At 34.3% G+C, this 22,922-nt stretch overlaps 1 protein-coding gene across 1 annotated transcript in view; it reads left to right on the forward strand.

Moving 5' to 3' along the window:
* Window positions 1-21,067: 21,067 nt before the first annotated feature.
* DSG1 (desmoglein 1) overlaps window positions 21,068-22,922 on the forward strand; it is a gene marked incomplete at both ends in the record, with an annotated part of 32,472 nt that continues 30,617 nt past the window's right edge. Inside the window, one exon of the mRNA XM_081262662.1 lies at window positions 21,068-21,115. Coding sequence (XP_081118788.1) covers window positions 21,068-21,115 — 48 coding nt within the window. The remainder of the gene's footprint in view (window positions 21,116-22,922) is intronic.

Raw genomic sequence — 22,922 nt, forward strand, 5'->3', positions numbered from 1 at the left:
CTCAGCACCACATTAAAAATAAAAAAATAGGCACTAGGGTCATAGCGGGCTGTGGTAGAGCACTTGCCTAGCATGTGTAAGGCACTGGGTTTGATTCTCAGCACCACATATAAATATAGATTCATTGACAACTAAAAAAAAATTAAAAATAAATAAAGTAAAGGTATCATGTTCATCTATAACTAAAAATATTTTTAATTAATGGAAATTAATTAAAATTATATATGCATATTCATTATTATAGTATGCTTATTTCTGGGTATAATAATAATAATAATAATAATAGCTAACGTTTATTCAGCATTTTTCTGTGTTTGGCATATATATTAAGTCACATAATTATGAGATAAGCACTTGTATTAGCCCTATAAGGAACCAAGGCACAAAGGGGTTAAGTAACTTTCCCAGGGTCACATAGGTAGGAAATGACTGGACCAGGATTTGTACCCCTGCTGACAAATTCCCTGGCCCCAATATTAGATACCTATAACTTTATAACATATTGCTATATGTGGGTAATTTAATGATTTTCAAAAATAAAATCAATAAAACTAAAAAAAGGAATTAATTTTTAAAAGCTTAAAAACAAATTTAATGATTTTCATAGGTCTTTAAGATCAACATGAATCCAGTTTGAATGATTTACTTCATAATCCTACTCCTTTACTTTAAAGATGAAAGTCAGAGGAAACACTCATATTTGACAGACATGTTTTATTTTCAAAGATGTAAGCTATCTTCATGCAATAAATTGCTGTTGATGATGTATTATTTCTAATTAAATATAAAACGGACTTTTAGTAAATTATATACCTAGATCTTTGGACAGATCAATATTATAAAGAGAATACAAAAGATTTTCAGTTTATTTCTCAATGTATCTTTCTATTATCCTTTTAAACAAAAGGGGGGAAGCATATACATTATTGCTGTCACCATGAATTGTATAGCATTTTTTAAATATCCCTACCAAATGATAACTATGGGCCAGTGTCCAAGCAATGTTAAAATTAATGGTTTGTTTATTGGTACTGAAGATTGAACCCAGGGACATTTTACTACTGAACTACATCCTCAGGCACCCACCCCATTTTAATTTTTTTTTTCTTATTTTGAAACAGGTTCTAAGTTCTCACTAAATTTCTGAGGCTGGCCTCAAACTTGCAATCCTTCCATCTCAGACTCCTGAATCAATGGGATCACAGGTTGAACACTCACACCAGGCAAAAATCAGGGGCTGAGCAAACTGAATGAAGATCATTTTTTTTCCTCCTAACAGAAATAAGCAACAAAGTTTGGGTCCTACATTTTAAATCATTGTTTTGATATTTTAATTTTGGGTTAAATTTTCCAGTCTTTTTAAAACTGTGAAAATAGTACAACTCTTTTTGTGTATCTTAGGAATGCCTAGTATCTTTATCATTCTAATAATCAGTTTATGTTGTAGTAATTTCAATCTTTGAATTCTAATTTTAAAATAGCTGCACTTGGGAAATATCGAATTGAGAAGTTATGCCAATATGGAAGGAAGACCTAACTTGACCTTGAACAAGTCCTTTATAACCATCTCAGATTCCCATATGTCTTTTGTAAAGTGTCATCACTTTAAAAACAAAGTTTCTTCCCAATCCTAAAATTTGAGTCTTTGAAAAAATATATGGACTGTACACTGTATGGCAATCACTGGGTTATACAAAAGTAAACATTTTCTATTGTATAGGATATAGAAGTTCATCTTGCAAAAAAAAATCATCAAAGAAGTATACATTACATTAAGAACTAACAGCAATGTTTAACACAATTCCAAAGTTTTCTTTCTCTTAAATTTAGAATAAAATATATTTATTACAGAAGTATATGTTTTCTGAAATAAAAACTGTTAGAACTAGAAGCAACTTCATTTCATCTAACAGAACATTTCCACTTTCTAAACAAGAACTCTGAGACCCAGAGATATGGCAATTCTGCTTCAGGTATAACTTATTTTTAAATGAATGATAGCAAGATTTTATAAAAATTAACCACAACTTCCCTGAATATTGCCAAGAAAAACTCATTTTTCATGTCACAAAGACTGTGAGACCTTTTAAAAAGTAGTTGGTCTTCTTGATGCTGCTGTATTTTAATCCTTCTCTAAAGTATTTAAAATATTTTGTCTTCAAAACTAAGTTCTATGTATGTAACAAAAATTGGTACAAAGAACAAAGACATAAGTACAGTGTGAATTTACATTTTGATAGGGCACACCTACTCAGAAAAAAAGAAAACAAGTTTGACAAGTTCTTGCCAAGAACATCTATTAACTAGACCTAGCAAAATAATAGTAATATTGATATAAAGCAACTGTGGAAGCTAGCAGGATAATAAGATAGGAGTGAACGCAGGACAGAGAGCAAATTTTTCCTGAGTTGCACAAGTTTTATTTCAATTTAACATGGACATGTATCATAAGTTCAGCATGAGGTAGCATTTATATTTATGGTTCTATCTGGGAGGTGTGTCTAAAGGAACAAGTATGTAGTTAAGACTATAAAAGAAAGTCCAGCTTATATTAGTGTCTCTGATTTCAAAATGATTAGAAAATTGAGGGATTAATGTTTAAATCAAATTTGCATGCCCAGTTAGAGAATTTGCAGCCAGGTATCACGATTCCATTTCAATACTGGTTTCAGGCAAGGATCTGGGAAACTCTAGCATGAATCACCCTTACTATCCAACAACTGAACAGGAAGGTTGTTTCCTGGCTAGATCCTGCAAATACTGTCTTGATATGTTAATAGCTCCTAGAACACAAAAGGCTCTTAAGTTAGCTGGAGAAGATGGATAAAAACTGTCACAGTTTCCTAATTTTCTCATGAAGCAGTGGCTGGTTGTAGACATGACCCTGAACACTAAATCATCCACTGCTTTGGCAAGTTGTGATATACTTTAGCTTTAACAGTCATAACTTCCTAGAATTCAATGACAGTTAAATAAACTTTATATAATATCCATAAACTGGGCGTGGTGGCCTACACCTGTAATCCCAGTTGCTTAGGAGGCTGAGGCAGGAAGATCATGAGTTCAAGGCCAGCCTCAGCAAAAGCAAGGTAATAAGAAACTCAGTGAGACCCTGTATGTAAATAAAATACAAAATAGGGGCTGAGGATGTCGCTCAGTGGTTGAGTGCCCCTGAGTTCAATTCCTACTACCCACCCCCACGAAAAAAAAAAAAAAACTTAAAAAGATGTTTAAGAAAATGGTCATTGATTAACTTCATAACAAGTACAAAAGAAATGAACATTTCATGTAAAGTACATGGTACTTTAAGTGTAAGAGTTAAGAGATTTTATTTATTCATTTATTTATTTTATGTTGTGCTGAGGATTGAACGCAGTTCCTCACACTAAGGAGGTTTTAAAGTACTCTCATTAAATTTGAAAATCTTTTCATCTGCCACATTTTTTGCAGGAAAATATATAGGGAAAGTAGCCACACTACCAAAATTTCTGATTTTTTTTTTTTTTTTGGTTATCACTTTCAGAACTTATATTCCTTTATTTACTTTAAATATAAAATAATGCTTTTAGGGATTATTTCAATATATTTATTCATTTTGAACTTTGCAAAGATTAACAATTTTCAACAATTAACTATTAAATACATGGTAAAGAGAGGAATTTAAGCATCAGGGAATATTAGAGAACATCTAAGTTTCTTTCTAACTTTTGCAATTAAAATTGCATTTGTACCACTTTTGTTTTCTCCATTCTTACTTGATCATATTAGCTACCAGGTCACTAACATTGTGCTTGAAACATTAATAATTTCATGTAAAAGATAATGAGAAATGTAGATTCATTGCAGACAAATTACTTTATCCATATATTTGTCAAATGATTAATCTTACAAATATTTATCAAGTTTGTTCTGCAATATTCTGTTGTAGATACAGCACCTAGTTGTAGATACTCAATAAATATTAGTGAAATCATTTTTTTTTTGGTATTTTTTTTTATTTTTTTTAAATTTTTTTTATTGATTGTTCACAACATTACAAAGCTCTTGACATATCATATTTCATACATTAGATTGAAGTGGGTTATGAACCCCCAATTTTACCTCAAATGCAGATTGCAGAATCACGTCAGTTACACATCCACAATTTTACATAATGCCCTATTAGTAATTGTTGTATTCTGCTACCTTTCCTATCCCCTACTAGTGAAATCATTTTTAATTAATGAATTTTTATTTATTTTATAAGCTATGCTTTAGGCTCATTCATGTACACAATTTAAATGGCCAGTGGTTCTCAAGTAGTTCCTATTTTTAGAGTATAGAATTCCCCTTTTAATTTAATGTTATATAGTTCACAATTTATATACAAGTTTTTAATTAGATATAAGTATTACTACTAATATCTGTCAAGAAATACTTAATTACTAAAGTATCAATTAACCAATTTAATTTATATTTTATTATTGTCATTATATTTTCCAAATAAGATACTTTTTATAGATATTTGAAAATTCAAATGAATATTTGGGTTTATTACTAAGCTATTTAAATAATTATTGAATGACTTAAAATTTGGACCTATCAATTATCTAGTCAATAATGATGGATAAATGTAATATACCAGATGCTTCTTGCAATAATTTTAGCCCACTGAGTTTCCAGCTTAAAGGTTGGGCTCCCCTGACATGTAGAAAATAAATACTACACATATAAGTACAAACTAATACTTGTGGTTTTTTCAGGAGAACATCATGCTATCCAGACAGTGACCTCTTTATGGGTATCTTGAATCCCCAATACCTAGCATGGCATCGGACACTTAATAAGAACTCAATCCATGTTTATTGCATGAAAAAAATTACTGAATCACACTAATTGGCTGTGCTCTAAATTCATTATCCTATTTCCTTATATGATTCTGCTGTCAGATCTTTTTTCTGTTTTGAGTATTTTTACACCATATCAGTGTTTGTTGGGATCTGAGTGCGAGTGGAGGGAAGGGTATTCATTCTAAGGAAGAATGCTTGCCTGGGTTCACACCACAGGGTGTGGCCCTATTCACACCATTTAACTCACAACTAAGGAGGTTCTCTTGAAAGAGGAAGAAACCCCCAAGGTCAAAGTACTTCTTACCAAAAATCTTACCATTGAAGAATGCTGGTCCAAGCAGAGTTTTCTAGGAGAGGCCACACCCAATGTTCAAAGGCCCTTTTTTCCTAGAATTAGGTACAAAATGTAAAGATTTCATAATGGGATATATAGTCCCATAGGAATTTTTCCAAGTCCCCAAGTGATGACAATAAATAAAAGACATTCAAAAAAAGGAGAATCTTTAATATACTATGAGGACATTTGCAGCATCATAGAACATACTGACATGCACATGCACAATAATACACATAATCACACTACACACACACACACACACACACAATGAGAATATCCTCTGGAAAGATATAACAGATAAGCAACAATAATAACTTGTTAAGCAAACACTTGGAAGGGAATACCTAGCTAACATTTAAGAGCTTTGTTTTGGGATTCTGGTTGTATAAATAAAATGGATATGAAACTTTCCCAACAGGACTCTCATTCCCAACTTGTGCTGAAGAGAAAAAGCTTATCACATCCTAAAATGCCTTGCAAATGAGTAACACAACCCAGGTAGCACTTGACCTTCAGAAAAGTAATTCTGATGTGGGCTGATGCTGGCAAGCCAGTAGGGATTGCAGAGCCACCTGTGAGGGTGTGTCCCGGTGAGGAAATGGTGGAGGGAAGAGAATGACGGCCCACATGGCATGCCTTCCCTGTGAGGCCTTTGCAACCCACTCTGCAGCTGGAGAAGGAAGCTCACCTGTGACTCCCATTGGAATAAAGAAGGCAGGGCTGGTTACAGCAAAGCTAACCCAGAACAATCACTGGCCAAGTCCTGCCTCTTCCAGCTCTCTAGGCCTGAGCTCACTGTGGCTTTGGCACCATCTGCTCCCCCTAGGATGATACACTCCCCTGCCCACGTCCTTCCCTGTGTAGACATCCTCCACCTTCTATTAAGCCCACCTCAAATGGTAACTCCTCTATGAGGACTCCTCTCACTCTTTAAAGCAGATTAATGTCTTCTTCTATAGAAATATGTATGACCTTCAATTACAGAAGTTGTCACTTAATATTTTAATTACAGTTTTTAAAGTTTTGCATTTGTTTTAATTAGCTATACACGACAGTAGAATGCATTTATGCACTTTGAGATATCATGCATAGATGGGGTATATTTTCTCATTTTTCTGATTGGACATGCTGTAGAATCACACTGGTCATTCGGTCATACATATACATAAAGTAATAATGTCTGTTTCATTCTAGTACCTTCCTATCCCCACATCCCCTCACCTACCCTCCCTTCACTCCCTTCTACCTAATCTAAGGTAACTCTATTCTTCCCTAGTGCCCCTCCCACCTTATTGTGAATTAGCATCTGCATATTAGAGAAAACATTTATTTTTTATTTTATTTATTTATTTGTTTGTTTATTTATTTATTTGTGGTGAGTGATACAGGCTGTTTCAATGCCATTGAGTATAGCTCTGACCCCTCGCAGCTCGACTGGAAGAGCTCAAGTAGAGCGGGCAACCTCTCTTGCTAGCGAAGTGATTACTAGCACTACCTCTTTCCCCATCTGTGTTCCCTAAGTAATGTCCTATTATTTTCCTGAGGATCCTTAGACGGTGAGGCTTGGATTAAATGGAGCTGAGATTGTTTAAGGAGATAGAGGAAGAATTACTGAGCTATATCTAATAAAATAAAGACCATGCAACCACATTGGGGATTTGAAAAAAATCAATATCATCAGGTTCAAATCACTCCCATGGACTATAAGACCATTCATAACCATATTACAAACTCATCACGATTCTCATCCTTCTCATTTAATTGCCATACACATTTATTTGCCTATTAAACATGCTAGTATCTCTATTTTCTAAATAAGAAAACCTAAGACTTGTGGATATTAATTGGTTTGGTCAATTAATATGGTCTCACAATGGAAGGCCTAGGATTGGATCTCAGTTTTGTCTGATCCCAAAGGTGTCTTTTTTCCCTGTGTGCCAAGAAATTCTCTCTAATAGCAACATTCACAGTGATGGGAACATCATAAACTGACAATAGCAATTTAAGTAATAGGACACTCCTGGAATCACTGTGTCTCTCTATTCATTTGCGTAACAGCTATGATATTTGCACCCGAACAATTTTAGGGATTGAATCTTCCTATTCATGTTTCTATGTCAGATGTTCTCAAAATTTGAAGGTGCACCTAATTTACCTTGGGCACCTAACCAAAAATCTAGTTTCCTGCTCCCCATTCCCTGGAAATGAGAATTTGATAATGTAAAATAGGGCCCAGGAATCCTCATTTTGGTACATTTGCAGAAACAGTTTTCTATATACTGTATTGTGTAAGGCACTTGTTACAATAAAACATAGTACCTCTGGAAGGAAGTAAATATTTTTGAGGGTAAAAGATGTTTATAAGATTTTGCATTTACTATTTGATACCAGTCAGAGTTGCTCTTTTTCAGATTGAGTTAAGGTTGATAATTTACTCTTCAACCAAGATTCCTGATTGGATTGGGTGGGTGTTACTCGTATACCTGCTTCTCAATCAATACCTCTGGCGGTATGCAGATTTTCCTGGGTGTTCTTCTTACTGACTATAAGGCCACCGTTCTGTGAGTCATAATATACAAGTTTGGCTGCTTGGATGTGCATTTCCAGAGGTTAGTAATCAGCATTTCATAGCGCCTCGCTGATTGTATCATGGAATTTTGATGATGTTTGCAGTTGCTTGAGTTGAAAAACCCTCCCAAGTACGACTAACGTGTTTTAAAAACCTGTTCTCCGATTTCTTGTAACTCTTGTTATAATTGCCAAGATACATTCACTGCTCACTGGCTGTCACTACAACTTAATTCTTGAAGTCCCGATGGTAGAAAAAAGTGAAACATATGCACACCTCTCACTGCCTAAGATCAAGTGATGAGGAAGTAGAAGCTTTAGCAAATACTAATTTTCCTTTAAGAAGACTTCCTTTAAGAAGTCTTGTGGAAGCAATTTGTATGAGCTAACTGTGAGACACAGAGTCTAGAAAGATGCTATAAGAGCAAAGTGGCAGAATTTCTGAAAAATAAGGTTTTCAATTTAACTTAAAATGGACATATGTATTGCACACTTACTGGGTGCCTGTGCTGGGGAGGCAGGAAGGAAGGAGACATGCTCCTCAATTTTAAGGACCTTTTAACTTCTCAGGGTACATCACCCAGGCTAGCCACCACAACTCATACTATCATAAGAACCAGTTTCTATGGCAACACCCTAAGCCTCATGAAATCATTCCACTTCTCAACATGTGCACTCTAATATAAAGGTTTTAGGGTCACAATCCTTCTGGGTTTCTCCTTCCTTTGCTTCAAATATATACGTCTTTTGACCTCAGGAGACCTTATACTTTTATGCCCAGCATTTCTTCAGAACTAATCACTTAGGGGAGCTTCTTTTCCCAAAATTTACACCACACGCTAGATGTTTGAATATTCTTGTCAATAGCCACTTTCATATTCTTTAAGGTGCATCTGGAATTCACCAAAAAAAAATCATCTATTTTCAAATTGGTTCTCTGTTTCTTAGAATTTACTCTAATTCTCTTAGTTCTCTCAGCCAAGTTACAAACACACACCCTTTATTCTTGAAACTTCACTTTGTTTTCATTCATTTATCCATTAATTCAAAAATATTTATTGAACAATATCATATGCAAGGTTTCCAATTTTGGGTTTTGATCAAATCAACAGTGTTCCTCTTCTTCTGGACATAACCCATTTTGTGGTAAAAACAGGAATAGACAATCACAAATAAATATAAACTTTCAACTATGATAATCACAAAGAAGAAGATGTAAAAGGGCCTTGAGGGTTCCATACATAGAACACAGTACAATATAGACTGGAGAGTAGGCCAGTGATGGACAATTTAAGACCTTACAGCCCAGTCAAAGGATTTCTGATCTCTTTTATTCTAAAGGTCATTGAAAGTTTTGTTTTTTGTTTTTTTTTAAAAAAGGATTGACAGTCTCAAGGTGCTCTTTGAAGTAATTTTCCATCACTAGTGTAATAAACAGATTGGGAGCTGGCCAAAATGGATGCAGATCTGTTAGGAAGTTACAACAGATATTCTGGTAAGGGACAATGATCATTTGGTTAAGATGGTGGTGCTTAAGGAAATAAACTTGAGAGCCATTTTGAATGTAAAATCAGTAGAACTTGATAATGGATTGGAAATAAAAGTGTAAGGGGAAAAAAAAGATGTTGATAATAGTTCTTGGGCTTCTGTCTTGTACAACTAGGTAGGTGGTGGTCTTATTCCCTGGGAAGTGGATGCTGATGAAGATGAGAACATGAGTTTTCCACACACTGAGTTTGAATTTTATTTGAAACTTTCAAGAGAGGATAGGCATTTAGATGTAGAGGTTTGGAGTTTGGAGAAAAGGTCTGGAATGGGTAAATTTACCTATAAGTTGTTATTACATGTGATCACTCTTGGGTTGGAAAAGGAGTATAGATTCCAGCTTTACGAGACAAACACTGAACAGTGACTAGGAAAGAATATGGTGGCAAAGAAACTGAAATGTAATAGCCAGATTTGGGAGGAAAACCAGGAAATGTGCTCTTCCCTGAAGAGTCCTCTGTCTTCAGGACTCTTCTGGAAACTTTTAATATGGAAGCTCTGCCTTTGATTTAAATTACCATGGACAGATCTGGTTTTACCACCTCTTTAGTAAAGTTTTTCTTTTTTCTTTGCTGACTCTCCTTCCCCTTTGCTAAACAAATGTGAACATTCACGTTTCCCCCTCAGAGATTTTCACATATTTCTCTTCATGACTTCCCTACATGATTTCTTCCACTTCTGCAATCTCATAAAACCTTTAAATTGACAACTTTCACAAATATGTCTCTAATACTTATTTCTGACTTCAGAAGGACAATCAAGATCTCATCCATTTTCTCTACCAATCTCATATAATCATACCACATTAGCATGACAATTATAAAGCTTAAAATATTGCCACTTTTTATTAAAAAATACAGGTCTGCTAATGTTAAAACATAGAAATGGATCAAAAAAATACAAAATTAAACATATATTTCCTTGTCCTAAAGAGTTTTGTATGAATAATTCCAGAAAATTTCTATACAAATATAAAAATATATATATACCCAACACATTTTTACTTTAATACAAAGCAGCATTCATGTCCTGCACATTATCTTGGTGTTCACATTTACTACAACTTAGACAACTTTCCATATCAGTAAATGAAGATGTCTCATTTTTTATTGTTCTGCTATGCAAATAAACCCCAATTTGCTTAGCCAATTCTGTTCTGATATTTAGTTTGTTACCATTTTTTCACAATTATAACAATAATGCAATGAACATACTTTCATGTGATTTTTATTCTATTGTACCAGAATATCTGGGGCTAAGCTCAGAGCATAGAAATTGTTGCATCAAATTGTATGCATATTTAAATTTCTGTTAGCTGTTGTCAAGTTGTCTCAAAACATTATACTAACTTCCACTTCCACTTTCAAAGAAGAAAGTATTTCCTCTCCAGTAATAGATATTACCTAAAGGTTTTGTTATCAAACTCCAATCTAATTGGTAAAATATTCTTTACTTGTTTTGTTTTCATTGTTATTCATATATTGATTTCAGACTGAGATTGAACATCTTTTCCCTCTTAGCCATTTTATGTCCTTTTAAGTAACATATACTATTTGTGTCTTTTGCCTATTTTGGAACATCAATTTTTCCTTTTTTTTTTTTACAGATTTGCAAGTGCTTATAATGTATTATGAAAACTGGACTTTTGTTTGTTATACATGTAAAAAACTTTTTCCAATTTACAGATATTTTTGTTTATGTTTATTTATCATATTTACATTTTAAATTTCATGACGTTAAATTTATCAGTTTTTTACTTAATGGGTTCTGGAATTAGGTAGACATTCCTCACTTCAAGCTACTTAAATTTTTCTTACTCCTTTCCTTCTACAATGGTCTTCCTTCACAATTACGTCCTTTCTTCACCTGTATTTTTTTGTATGAGTAGATGAATATTGTTTCTAAATGAATACTCACATGCCTCAGAAACATCTCTTGAGTTGTATAATTTTTTCAGTGATTTAAGAAGCATCTCCATTTCCAATTAAAGGTTTAACTTAACACATGTCAAATCCCTTCCTGGAACCCCTAATCTATTTCATTGACTGTTTATTAATTTTCAGTTCCAAATTGTCTCAATTACTAGAGAGTTATAAGGTAGGTTTAGTACCTTGTCAGGCTTGACTGTATTTCTTACTGCACTTTTATCTAAATTACTGAATTTTGTTATTAATTAGGCACTAAGTTGCCTTTTATGTTGTTCACAATTATAATTTTTTATTATCTTAGGATGATATGTATAAAAATATATCATTTATAAACAATCATAAGATAAACCTCTTTAAAGAGTTTTTATGTGATGATTATTTTCAGAAAATGTTAAGTAATATAATCGTGGGATTTTCCCCTCACTTTAATAAGAATGTTTTTACCAGTTTTGATACTAGGTATGATATAGATTTTTATGATACAAAATTTTGATTACATTAATGGTCATTCTATTTGTATTTCAATCTTGCTTTTAATCACAGATTATAGGGGCTGAGGGTATAATTTAGTGGTAGGGTGTTTGCCTAGCATGGAAGAAACCCTGGGTTCAATCCCCAGCACCACCCAAAAGAGAAAAAAAAAAGATGATGAATAATATAAAGCTTCATTAAACACCTAGGTAATTTACTTTGTAATCTGAGTTGTTATAATAGTTAATTACTATAACCGATTTTTCTAACATTAAACTACTTTGCATTCCTAGAGAAACCTCCTGTTGGCCATGACTTATTCTTTCATTTTGTGTGCCCTAAATTCATGCCAATATATTATTTCAAACTTCAGTAATTATATTAGAAAATGTGATTATTTAATTTGTCTTGTTGTATTGCTCTGTTTTTCCTGCCTTTAGTTTGTTTTCATAATCATATTTTTATAATCTCTCAATGCCTAAAGATGTATTAAAATCTTGGTCCTATTTACTTCCTCTGTACTTTTCCTTTGGGTATGTTATGATAGTTTACTTACACGAAAATATTTATGACAATTACATTTTCACAAATTTTTGCCTTTTATGTTTTATTTTTGCCAATGATTTATAATGTTACTCCTGCCTTTTATTTTGTGTATATTGCTGCTAAAAACTATTTAGAGAAATAACATTAAAAACATGATTATTTTATACAGTATAAAATCCCCAAAATCAAATTGGTAATTGTCCCATAAAATATCCTCGATTACTATTTTTTTTATCTATTGAATGTTCTATGATATAACTAATCAAAACACGTTGTATTGGGGCTGGGGTTGTGGCTCAGCGGTAGAGCGCTCACCTAGCATATGTGAGGCCCTGGGTTAGATCCTCAGCACCATATATAAATAAATAAAATAAAGGTATTGTGTCCAACTACAACTAAAAAATAAGTACTTAAAAAAACACACATTGTATTCATTTTTTTATTATTTTTTAGTTACAGATGGTGACACAATATCTTTATTTTATGTATTTTTATGTGGTGCCTAAGATGGAACCAAGTGCCTCACACGGAGCTATACCCCCAACCCTTGTGTTTAGTTTTGATGCATTTTTAGTCTTATTTAATTAAGTACAATCCCCTACTATGTTTTGTATGTCATAACACATTGACATTTGTTAAAGATCCTGATCATTTTTTAAAAGAATGTTCCAAAATGGAGACCATTCTGATTGATTTCTTATTTGAGGGTTTGGTTAAACATTCTGGGCAAGAACACTGTATGTGTGACATTGTAGTTTTCATTGCGTAACACAAGGTGTGTGTTGTCAGTTTGTCCCATTATGGACAGCTGTTAAGATGGTATGATACTTTAGAGCATGCAAACTCATGGTTTTCCAACAAACTTTGATTCAATAGTATTAACATCCCTGGTATCATCTTTGTCTGAATCAGTTAGTTTTTTATCTCTATATTTATTAGCTAGCAATCTTCTCTATAGAAGAGCTTGTTACCACTGCCACCCTTTAACACTGTAAATTCATGTATTGTTTTTCATTCAATGTGTCCTAGCTCCTTAGCATCATTATACTTTTTGACACTTTTTGCATCAGAGACAGTTAGGCTATGCAGGAATGCTTTAGTGTTCAAAGACAAATACTATAGTATTTGAAAATAAAGTGACATGATAGCCTCAATTTTCAAATTATTCAGCAGAAACAACAATAATTTTTTAAAAAAACTATGTGCATAGAAACAAAGGGGGCACTAATGTGGCAAAATGTTAGCATGTTATAAATCTAGATGGAAGATTTTAATTTATTAAGGGAAAAAAAAGGAAAAAAAACCACAAACAGACTAAATCTAAAAACTTCCATGAAAACCTCAGACAGCTTTTTTTTATTTGTTTAAAGGATCAGTATCTTCCCTAACTTTAAAAGAAAGTAAGCATTTCCCCCACTCCTCTATCTCCATTGAATATACTATCTCATGCTGCCTGTTCTAACTCCATCATGTTCTTTTGCCCTTTCTCTTCCCACCAAAATCACACTCTTTCAGGTTCATTATCAAATCTGTCATGGTCATGAACGTTACCATGTATTTAGTGATATATATTTCCAAATGTATCTTTCTCTCCCTAGAGTCTCTTGCCTGTCCATTCATCCAAAGCTTCCAGGGCAAACTCAATTTTGATGAGGAAAATACCCTTTTCAAAATCTGACACTGGTTCTCCAACTGCTATAGACCATGGTCCAAACTCCTCAGCTGGGTGTTTGAAGTCCTCTGGTTCTCCCCAGATCTATTTCTCTTAACTTATCAGCCCGGCTACTCACAAATATTTTGCTCAGGTATAATAGGATTTCTTTTTGCCAGGAAAAAAAAAAAAGTATTTCTCCTGCCTTCTTTCTTATCTGCATCTCCATTTGTTGCAAATGTAGTCACTCCTGAAAATTTCATGCTACCTTCCATGAAGAATTCTCCAATTCCCTTAACATTGAAATCATTTCCCTTTTGCAGGGGCTCATAAAGCACCCTAGGCCTTTGCTATAGTACATATCTCAGTGTACCTTGTAATAGAGGCAAGCTTCATCACCCTTTTAAGATGCAGTCAAAATTATAGCCTTCTTAAATATGGGAACTTTTATTATCCATTTTTATCTCTCCTCAGAACCCACACAGTCCCTTGAAAAAATGCTTGTGGCATCGAATTTTAAAAACCACTGTCAAAAGATTTTGAAAAATGACAAAGTAAGCTCCTGACCTATTCATTAACTATACATATATACCAGATGGAAAACAGCCTATACAAATATCAATCACCACTGTTACCTGGAAACACACTGGTATCATCACTTTGAAAAGCAGGGTCTTGAAACAGGAAAAGCAGTGGTAGAAAATCTTATGAGTGTGGAAAATGATGAACCTTGTTTTCATCAGATCCATGAAATAATCCAGAGACATAAATGTGCAGCTGAGGAGTTATAATGCAGAGACATTGATCTGGGAAGAGATAAGGAGTTACTGCACTTTCTTAAGAAGAGTTGTAACATAAGGAAAGCCATGTTCCAGGAATACTATTCTGGAAAATACTATTTCATGGGATAAAATGAAGAGTTGAGATGCAGGGATCACAACTGGAAGTGTGAAAGCAATCCCAGGAAAAAGGATGTGAAGAGGATCTACAACAGTAGAAATAAAAAGAGAGGCAAAGTTGGGGTGGAAGAAAAAAAGATAACATTTAAAGTATAAAATGAAGGGTTTACAGGCTAGGGTTGTAGCTCAGTGGTAGCACATGTGAGGCACTGGGTTTGACACTCAGCAGTACCCAAAAAGAAAGGGAGTGGGGATAAAGAAAAAAAAGAAAGAGAAATTGTGTCCACGTACAACTAAAAAGTATATTTTTTTAAAAAATGAAGGATTTAGGTAAGCTACAAAGAAAGGGAAAAAAATCAAACATTTTAGCAATCAATTCCATTCTGTCATAAATGTGTAGTCTCATTCCTCATCTGTCACCTGCAATGAAACTTGACTTATAAGCATTTTATTTATGCTTTTATTGAGCATGTCAGGGGGGGTGGGGAGAATCTGTTATCTTTTTCATTCCAGTTAGCTTGGAACCACAAGAGCAAGGACTATATTGTATCCATCTTTGTCACCCCAGTGCCTAGTATAATGTAAGCCAAAGAAGACAATATGGTACTGAACTGGAGATCATTTATTATAAGTAAGCAGATGGACTGAACTTGTTCAGGAAATTCAAATTCCACACTGGGGCAGCAGCTAATATACACAGGCCTCCAGCCCAGTATAGCAATATTTCTGATCACCAGTTCACAGCCACAATGCAACCTCCTTAAAGAACAGGATTCAAAATTATTTTGAATATCCCACAGTACGCAGCACAGTGAAGAACATGCAGTGAGTGGATGCTTAATGAGAATTATTATTTTTTAAACTTTTAAAGCACAAGCAATAATAGTTTATTCTTTCACCACTCCTAATTTATCATAAGATTCTTAAGTATTAAGATAGAATCCAGCCAGGCATGGTAGCACACCCTTGTAATCCTAGGGGCTCTGGAATCTGAGGCAGGAGGATCAGGAGTTCAAAGCCAACCTCAGCAAAAGCGAGGCACTAAGCAACTCAGTGAGACCTTGTCTCTAAATACAATACAATATAGGGCTGGGGATGAGGCTCAGTGGTCGAGTGCCTCTCAGTTCAATCCCTGGTACCCACCCCCCAACCGGCCAAAAAAAGAGATAGAATCCAATGTTTTCAAAATCATTTGAGTTTTTCCTCAACTCATAAATATTCTTTTTATATCAAGTATATAGATATGATGTTACTGAACTGTCATTCTAGAATTTATTAGAGAAAAATAAAATTGAGGTTTTTCTTAGATATGTCTTAAAAGAATGGAAGATTCCTTAGGCTATCTATTATTCTAGTCATTAAAATCTTTCTAAAAAATATCAAACTAAAACTTCAACTTGATTATAAAGATGTATTCTATCTCAGTGATGAATTTCTTTAATCTTAGAGGTTTCTTTGAGTCATCATGATTTCTGCTCATGTCCTGTAGATCAATTTTATGGATCCTCCTAAAATCATCTCATGTGCTAATGAGTGGTATTTTGTACTACAATCTATAATCTATTCATTTCATTCAAGGCTTGGAAGATAGTTTCTGTAAGAGACCAGATAAGTAATCATTTTAAGCTTTTCAGGCTGGGCAGACTGTCATAATTACTCTCAGCTTTGCTTTTGTAGAGTGAAAGTAGCCATAGACAATATATAATAAGCAAATGAACATGGCTTATAAAAACTTTTAAAAAAAAGTGAAAACAGGCAACAAGCAAGATTTGGCCCATAGCCATAATTTTCCAAACCTTGCTCTAGTCTATTATTTTTATATTATATAATTTTTCAAATAAATAGAAAAGCACTAAGAATACCATACTCTATTATCTCCATTTAATAGTGAAAACATTTAGCCATATTTGCCTCTTCTACTTTATTACTGAAACATAGTAAAGAAAATTTCTGTCATCATGAAATTTTCTCCCTACATAATTAAACACATATCTACAGAAATAAAGACTTCATACTACATAACCAAATAAAATCTATAATAATTCTCTAATAGTTTATATTAAAATTTCCTCAAATAGCCTAAAATTGCTTTTATAGCTGTTTTGTTCACACCAAAAATCCAGTTAAGAATCAAAAATTGCATTTGATTGTTACATATTAAAAGAAAAGTCTCTTTTTATCTAAAATAGCATTCCTCATCCATAGTTTTTGTGAGTGACACTGAGTCATTAAGGAATAATCTAATTTTAAGCAATATGAACAAGATCTGAAAACAATATACTTCATAGGAACATGACTATAGCAATAAAAAAATTATTTTGTTTTATATTATCCTCAACATATGTACTTCAATTTCTTCTCCATTTTAAGATTTATTTTTATCTTTCGTGTTTTTAAAAACAATTGGTAATATTGATACATACATGAATCAGAGGTTCACACATGACATAAAAGCATATTCATTTCTGAATATGCATAGGGCATTTCTCTGACTTACAAGCCCATGCTATGGGCACTATGTACATTATGGTGGACAGAACAGTTACCAGAATTAGTTTCAAGAAATTCTAAGCCAGTAAAACCTATCAACTTTAAAGATGCTGTTTTCATCTTTCAAGAAAGTGTTATGTTATCCTAAGCCATATATAGAAATGCAGATACTTGGAATGGATGATATTCTGGAGTCTTCAGTGCCTTGTCAAAGAAAGGAAAACTTACTTACCAGGAGGACTTTTATTTCTACGGGAAACTTTTGGCAGATCACCAGGAAAATTCCAACAGAAAAGTCACCCTAACTTCCACAAAAGTTTCATGAAATGAGAACCATAGGTACACACAAGGAGGTATAAGTACCAGCCAATGGTGACAGTACAAATAGGGTGTGATGCATGGAGACCAGAGAAAAGCAGCAAATGTGCAGTATAGTTATGCCACAGTGTGGTGTCAAGTCACAGATAAGGTGACTGCCATAGAAGATTAAGAAAATGGTAACATGGAAATGAGAAGGATTTAGGTCGCTGATGTTTTAAATCATTAGCATTAGGAAAGAGAATCAGTAAGGAGAAAGGAAAGGAGATTGGACCCAAGTGAGATAATAAGATTACATGAAGGAAAGGGAATTCCAGGTGTTAATTGTAAACTGAAACAAAGGTAGAGTTCCCCCAGTTGAGAAAAGTTAATTAAAAGGGAGTTAAATTTTCTTTTTTTTTTTTTTTTAAAGAGAGAGTGAGAGAGAGGGGGACAGAGAGAGAATTTTAATATTTATTTATTTTTTCTTAGTTCTCGGCGGACACAACATCTTTGTTGGTATGTGGTGCTGAGGATCGAACCCGGGCTGCACGCATGCCAGGCGAGCGCGCTACCGCTTGAGCCACATCCCCAGCCCGGGAGTTAAATTTTCAAAAGTGAAAAGTAGTTAAGGCTTGGAGTAAGACAGAAGATAATAATAAAAGCAATAGTGCTCTTCCAACTCTTCTGAACTGTCCAATAGGGTAGCCAGTAGCCACAGGGTTATTTAAATTGATATTGAAATTAACATAAGTAAATTTCAAAATTCATTTCTTCCACAAAATAGCCACATTTCAGATGATCAGTAGTTACATATAGCAAGTGGCTACCATGTTGAACAGCTAGAGATACAGAACATTTCCACATAGCTCACAGTTCTGTTGGATAGCACTATTCTGAGGAGATTTAAATGAGTGAGAGAAGGTGAGGTTGTAGCTCAGTGGTAGAGTGCTCGCCTAGCATGTGTGAGGTACTGGGTTCCATCCTCAGCACCACAACAATAAATAAAAAATAAAGTCATTGTGGCCATATACAACTAAAGAAAAATATTTTTAAAAAAAAATGAGTAAGAGAGCTGATTATGCTAAGTGAAGTTAGCCAATCCCTAAAAAACAAAGGCCAAATGTCTTCTCTGATATAAGGGGGGTGACTCAAAATGGAATAGGGAGGAAGAGCATGAGAAGAAGATTACCACTAAATAGGGAAGAGAGGTGGGAGGGAAGGGAGGGGGAAAGGGAATTGCACAGAAGATGGAAGGAGACCCTCATGGTTATACAGAATACATGTATGATGATGTGAGGGATAAAAAAAAAAGTGTGTCACATTAGTTTGGGTAGAGAGAAGTAGGGGAGGGGAGGGGCGGGGGAGGGGGGATAGGAAGGGCAGCAGAATAAAATAGACATTATTATTGCTGTATGTATATAGGTGACTGTATGACCAATGTGATTCTGCAACCTGTACACTCAGAAAAATGAGAAATTATACCCCATCTGATTCAAATGTATGATATTTCAAGATCATCGTACTGTCATGTGTAACTAAACAAATAAAAAAATGAGTAAGAGAGAAAGACAGGGGAAGAGGCAAAGGAAGAGGAATTGAATTCCCTCTACCACTGTGATTAATGTCTTCAGCTCTCATGTGATCATCCAGATGCCACATCCCTTCTGCAGACCTCTGTTACAGAGGTTGCTTTCCTGAAAATTCTCTAGGTGGTTGGGATTGTTGGAGCAGGGCTTTGAGTTAGGGGTGGAGCCACAGCTGGGTTTAGGGAAGGGTAATTCATTGGATGAGGAAGGCCCAGACATACCCTGGCTTCATGCCCAGAATCCAAGATGGATAATGTTTTCGCTGTCACTGGAAGGGTGTAAGAGTAGGTCCTTTGGTTTCTGGTGCTCAGTGAGTCTTCTGTCATTCACAGTCAGACAATCCTACCACTAACACATTGCTCAGACTTAAATCATAGGTCAACGCTCACATTGTATTTTACTTGACTAATGAGAAATTTAGCCTGCCCTCTCCTTTATTTTCTTTTATTTCATTTACATTGACCTAATCTTGTCATAAGCATTTTTATTCATTGCAAGTAAACTTACACAGCCTTTCTCCATCCCTCTGTGCTCTATGATGAATCACATAAAATTTCAAAACTCTGTCAAGTAACTTTGCCATACATCTGTAGTGAAATGACAGCATTCTGTAGACTGTCTGACTCTCAAAGAAATCCTTTCTTTCTGAGACATTTCTAGTATCCTTTGACCATAATCGATATCTTGGGTAAGTCTGCTGTTCCAGACTGCCATTTCAAACTCTGGAGGGATCCAGCATCTATAAGACATTGTCAATTGACAAGTTCATATCACACCAATAAGTTCCAATGGTGCCCTGCAAGGGTCACTATTTATTTTCAAAACCCTCAGGACCGCATTCAATTTTCCACCTGCATGTGTGGGCAGTCATATCCTTATGTTCTAATTGGCTCACTCTGTGGATTCTTGGCTCTGTGCTTGGGAATCATCGCTGACTTTTAACCCACCTCACCTGAAGAACAGCTTTCTGTGTTTCCATTAGCATTTCAGGCACTGAAACTTCCTTTAAAAAATTATCGATAGGATTTTAATTGGCAGTTTTATTGTTTACTTTGAACCTAGATTATTGACATTTTAAATTATGTGTCACTGCATTTGAAAAAGTACAGAATCTAAAAGGAAGAAAATTACTTGGTGAGAGAAAAATATTCATTTAGGGAGAAAATGAAGGCTTACCTGGACTTTGGCTGGTCACTTACAGGGATTTGTAATTTATGTAGAGGACCTAAGAATTGTAAGTACCATAATAATAATTGTTAAGTACCATAGTTTTGCTTATTTGGATTAATGATTGTTTTTTTAAAAAAAAGTACTTTATACTAAACACAGGCAAATTTTCTGTCTCTTAAAAACTTAGAAAATAAACTGTATCTTCTCTAACATCTACTAAAATGGAAAGCTTATCATTTTCTACCCTGACCTGAGGGTTTGGCTCTGAACATGAGCTGGATAATTCTCTGAAAAATATGAACAGCCAAACTGTATCTGCCTTTTAATACAGGGAGAAGCTAAACTGGAAGCCCCTATCAATCGCACAACCCTCCTTAGTTTTGGTCACTTTAAGTGCCTATCACTGAAAACTTTCAGTAAAGAAGTGAATATTCCTCTCCCCAGAGAGGGTTGCTTTTCAGCTGGAAGAAGGGTGTGTCCCTAAGCTTTTACCTGGGAGCAATGATGATCTTGTCAAGCATTTCAGTGAGACCAGCCCAAGTTTTTAGGGTGGGGATCCGGACTGGTTATACGTACCTGCAGTCCTTCTCCCAGAGGAAGGCAGAAACACCTCAAAGCCTGCATGTACGAACATCTACTGAGAAATTATTTTAATCAGACACCAGCTGAGTGGGAGAAAGAAAAAGAACAGAGAAGAAACAAACAAAACTCCCTAGGTGTTGGATGTAAGAGATCCCAGCAGCAGCAATGGACTGGAATTCCTTCCGAGCAGCTGCAGTACTATTCATTTTCCTGGTAAGTGGAATCTACAAAAAATATCCTCATCTTCATCCTCATCACAAGCAAGTGAGAACTTTTTAGAAAATGTTATTTGGTGGCGCTACTAACCTAAACCCATTAAAAGTTTATGTTAATGACCAGGTGATTTTATGAACTCAATTTTTAAATAGGGTTTCTCTATTTAATTGAAGACTCCAGATCATATTAATGCCTCAGTGTCCATTCATCATTATCATATCACTGACATGGAAGTCATTGCTAAGACATGCTTGGAAAATACTGAACTTGGGAAATTCTTATCACTCCTTGGGTCACTGTACAAATTCTCATTGGCAGGTGGGCTTTTATATTAAGTATTGCAGGTGTGTCCTGACTTTCAACCTAAACATTTTCTTTTTATTTTTTTGGTATCTTTGGTGGCAAAGTCACTATAATTTTTAAATAAAAAAATAAGATCCATATAAATTTAAATCATAGCACAGTCAGTCTGTGATGGGCTTCACAACCTCATGGACCAATTTATCCTCAGGATCCACACTATGAATACCAGAAGCCCCTGCTACTTATTATGATTTGATTTAAAACTTTTTAATCTTAAAAAAAACTGTCAGTTTAGGATATTTGTAAATAACACAGTAGGCAAAGGCATGGCTATAATTAAGGGGTAAGTATAATTATCACTCTGCTTATTCTTACTACTGAAAAGTTAGTAATGATTGATATAAAAGTTGTACATTTGACGGTCAATGATGTCAGGAAATGGTTTATCATTGCCCCCTCACTTGTTATTAGTTTTCTCTTTAGAGATGATAAATATTAAATGCAACACCAATACCTTATATCAAAAAAGAAATTTCATTTTGTGCAACAATTTTAAAGTCATAGTCTGTCTCACCGTAAGACTCATGGAATCCCACAAGTTAAGTGCCAGGTAAATCACCCTCCAGCTTTGGCAGGATGTGGTTCATATTTGTTTCTACTTGCTTAATTTTTGAACTGGAATGTTGGGTTTGTGTAATAACAAGGTAGATCTTTGAAGCAAAGTATGCTGGTTAGTTTAAATTCCACTTATTAATGAAAATAGGTCATAACAGTACATTAAGTTACCAATGAGCTTCAGTAAACTGATAGCTTTAGTTCTTCAAGCTGCACTTCAAACATCACTACTCCTATGCCATAGACTTGTCAATGGATTTTCAGTTTCAGTTGATATCATAACTTGAGATATGGCCACGATCAATAAGCATTACCACTCTGATATTTTACCTTAGGAATATTTTTTCATTGCCAAATAATCAAATACTTTTATTTTTAGTTTCACACAAATTCTTTTCATGTAAATTTGACTGATTAAAGTTTATTGTATAATTTTAATTGATTAGAGTTTTCAAATGTCTATGTACTTTCATTAAGTCTATGAGATCTGCCCTGCTTCTTGATCTATATAATTATTTCTAATTGATTTTCATTCTATAAATTCCTTTAAGCAGCTATGTCCTAATTAATCATTCTTCAATAAAACATATCATTTTATAAAAATCATGTATTCTTAATGAGCTTTCTTTGGAGAGAGGTTTCTGGGCTTTTGTGCTTTAATTTCTGAGTTTGGATAACTTTGATTTTTTATAGATTGATTTTGGAGGAATGAGGAACATTTGACCATACTTCAGTTTGGAATCAATCACAAGTTTCTCATGTCTTGTGAAAAATATTTCTTGAGAAACTTATATTGTAATGACCTTAAATATCTTATTTTTCATATTGCCATCATAACATTTTTTGTAAAACATTTCACTTTCTAAGGCTTTGAAGGTCATAATTT

Source organism: Spermophilus citellus, assembly GCF_964194105.1.
Source record: "Spermophilus citellus genome assembly, chromosome: 12".
In the NCBI taxonomy this organism is placed as follows: domain Eukaryota; kingdom Metazoa; phylum Chordata; class Mammalia; order Rodentia; family Sciuridae; genus Spermophilus; species Spermophilus citellus.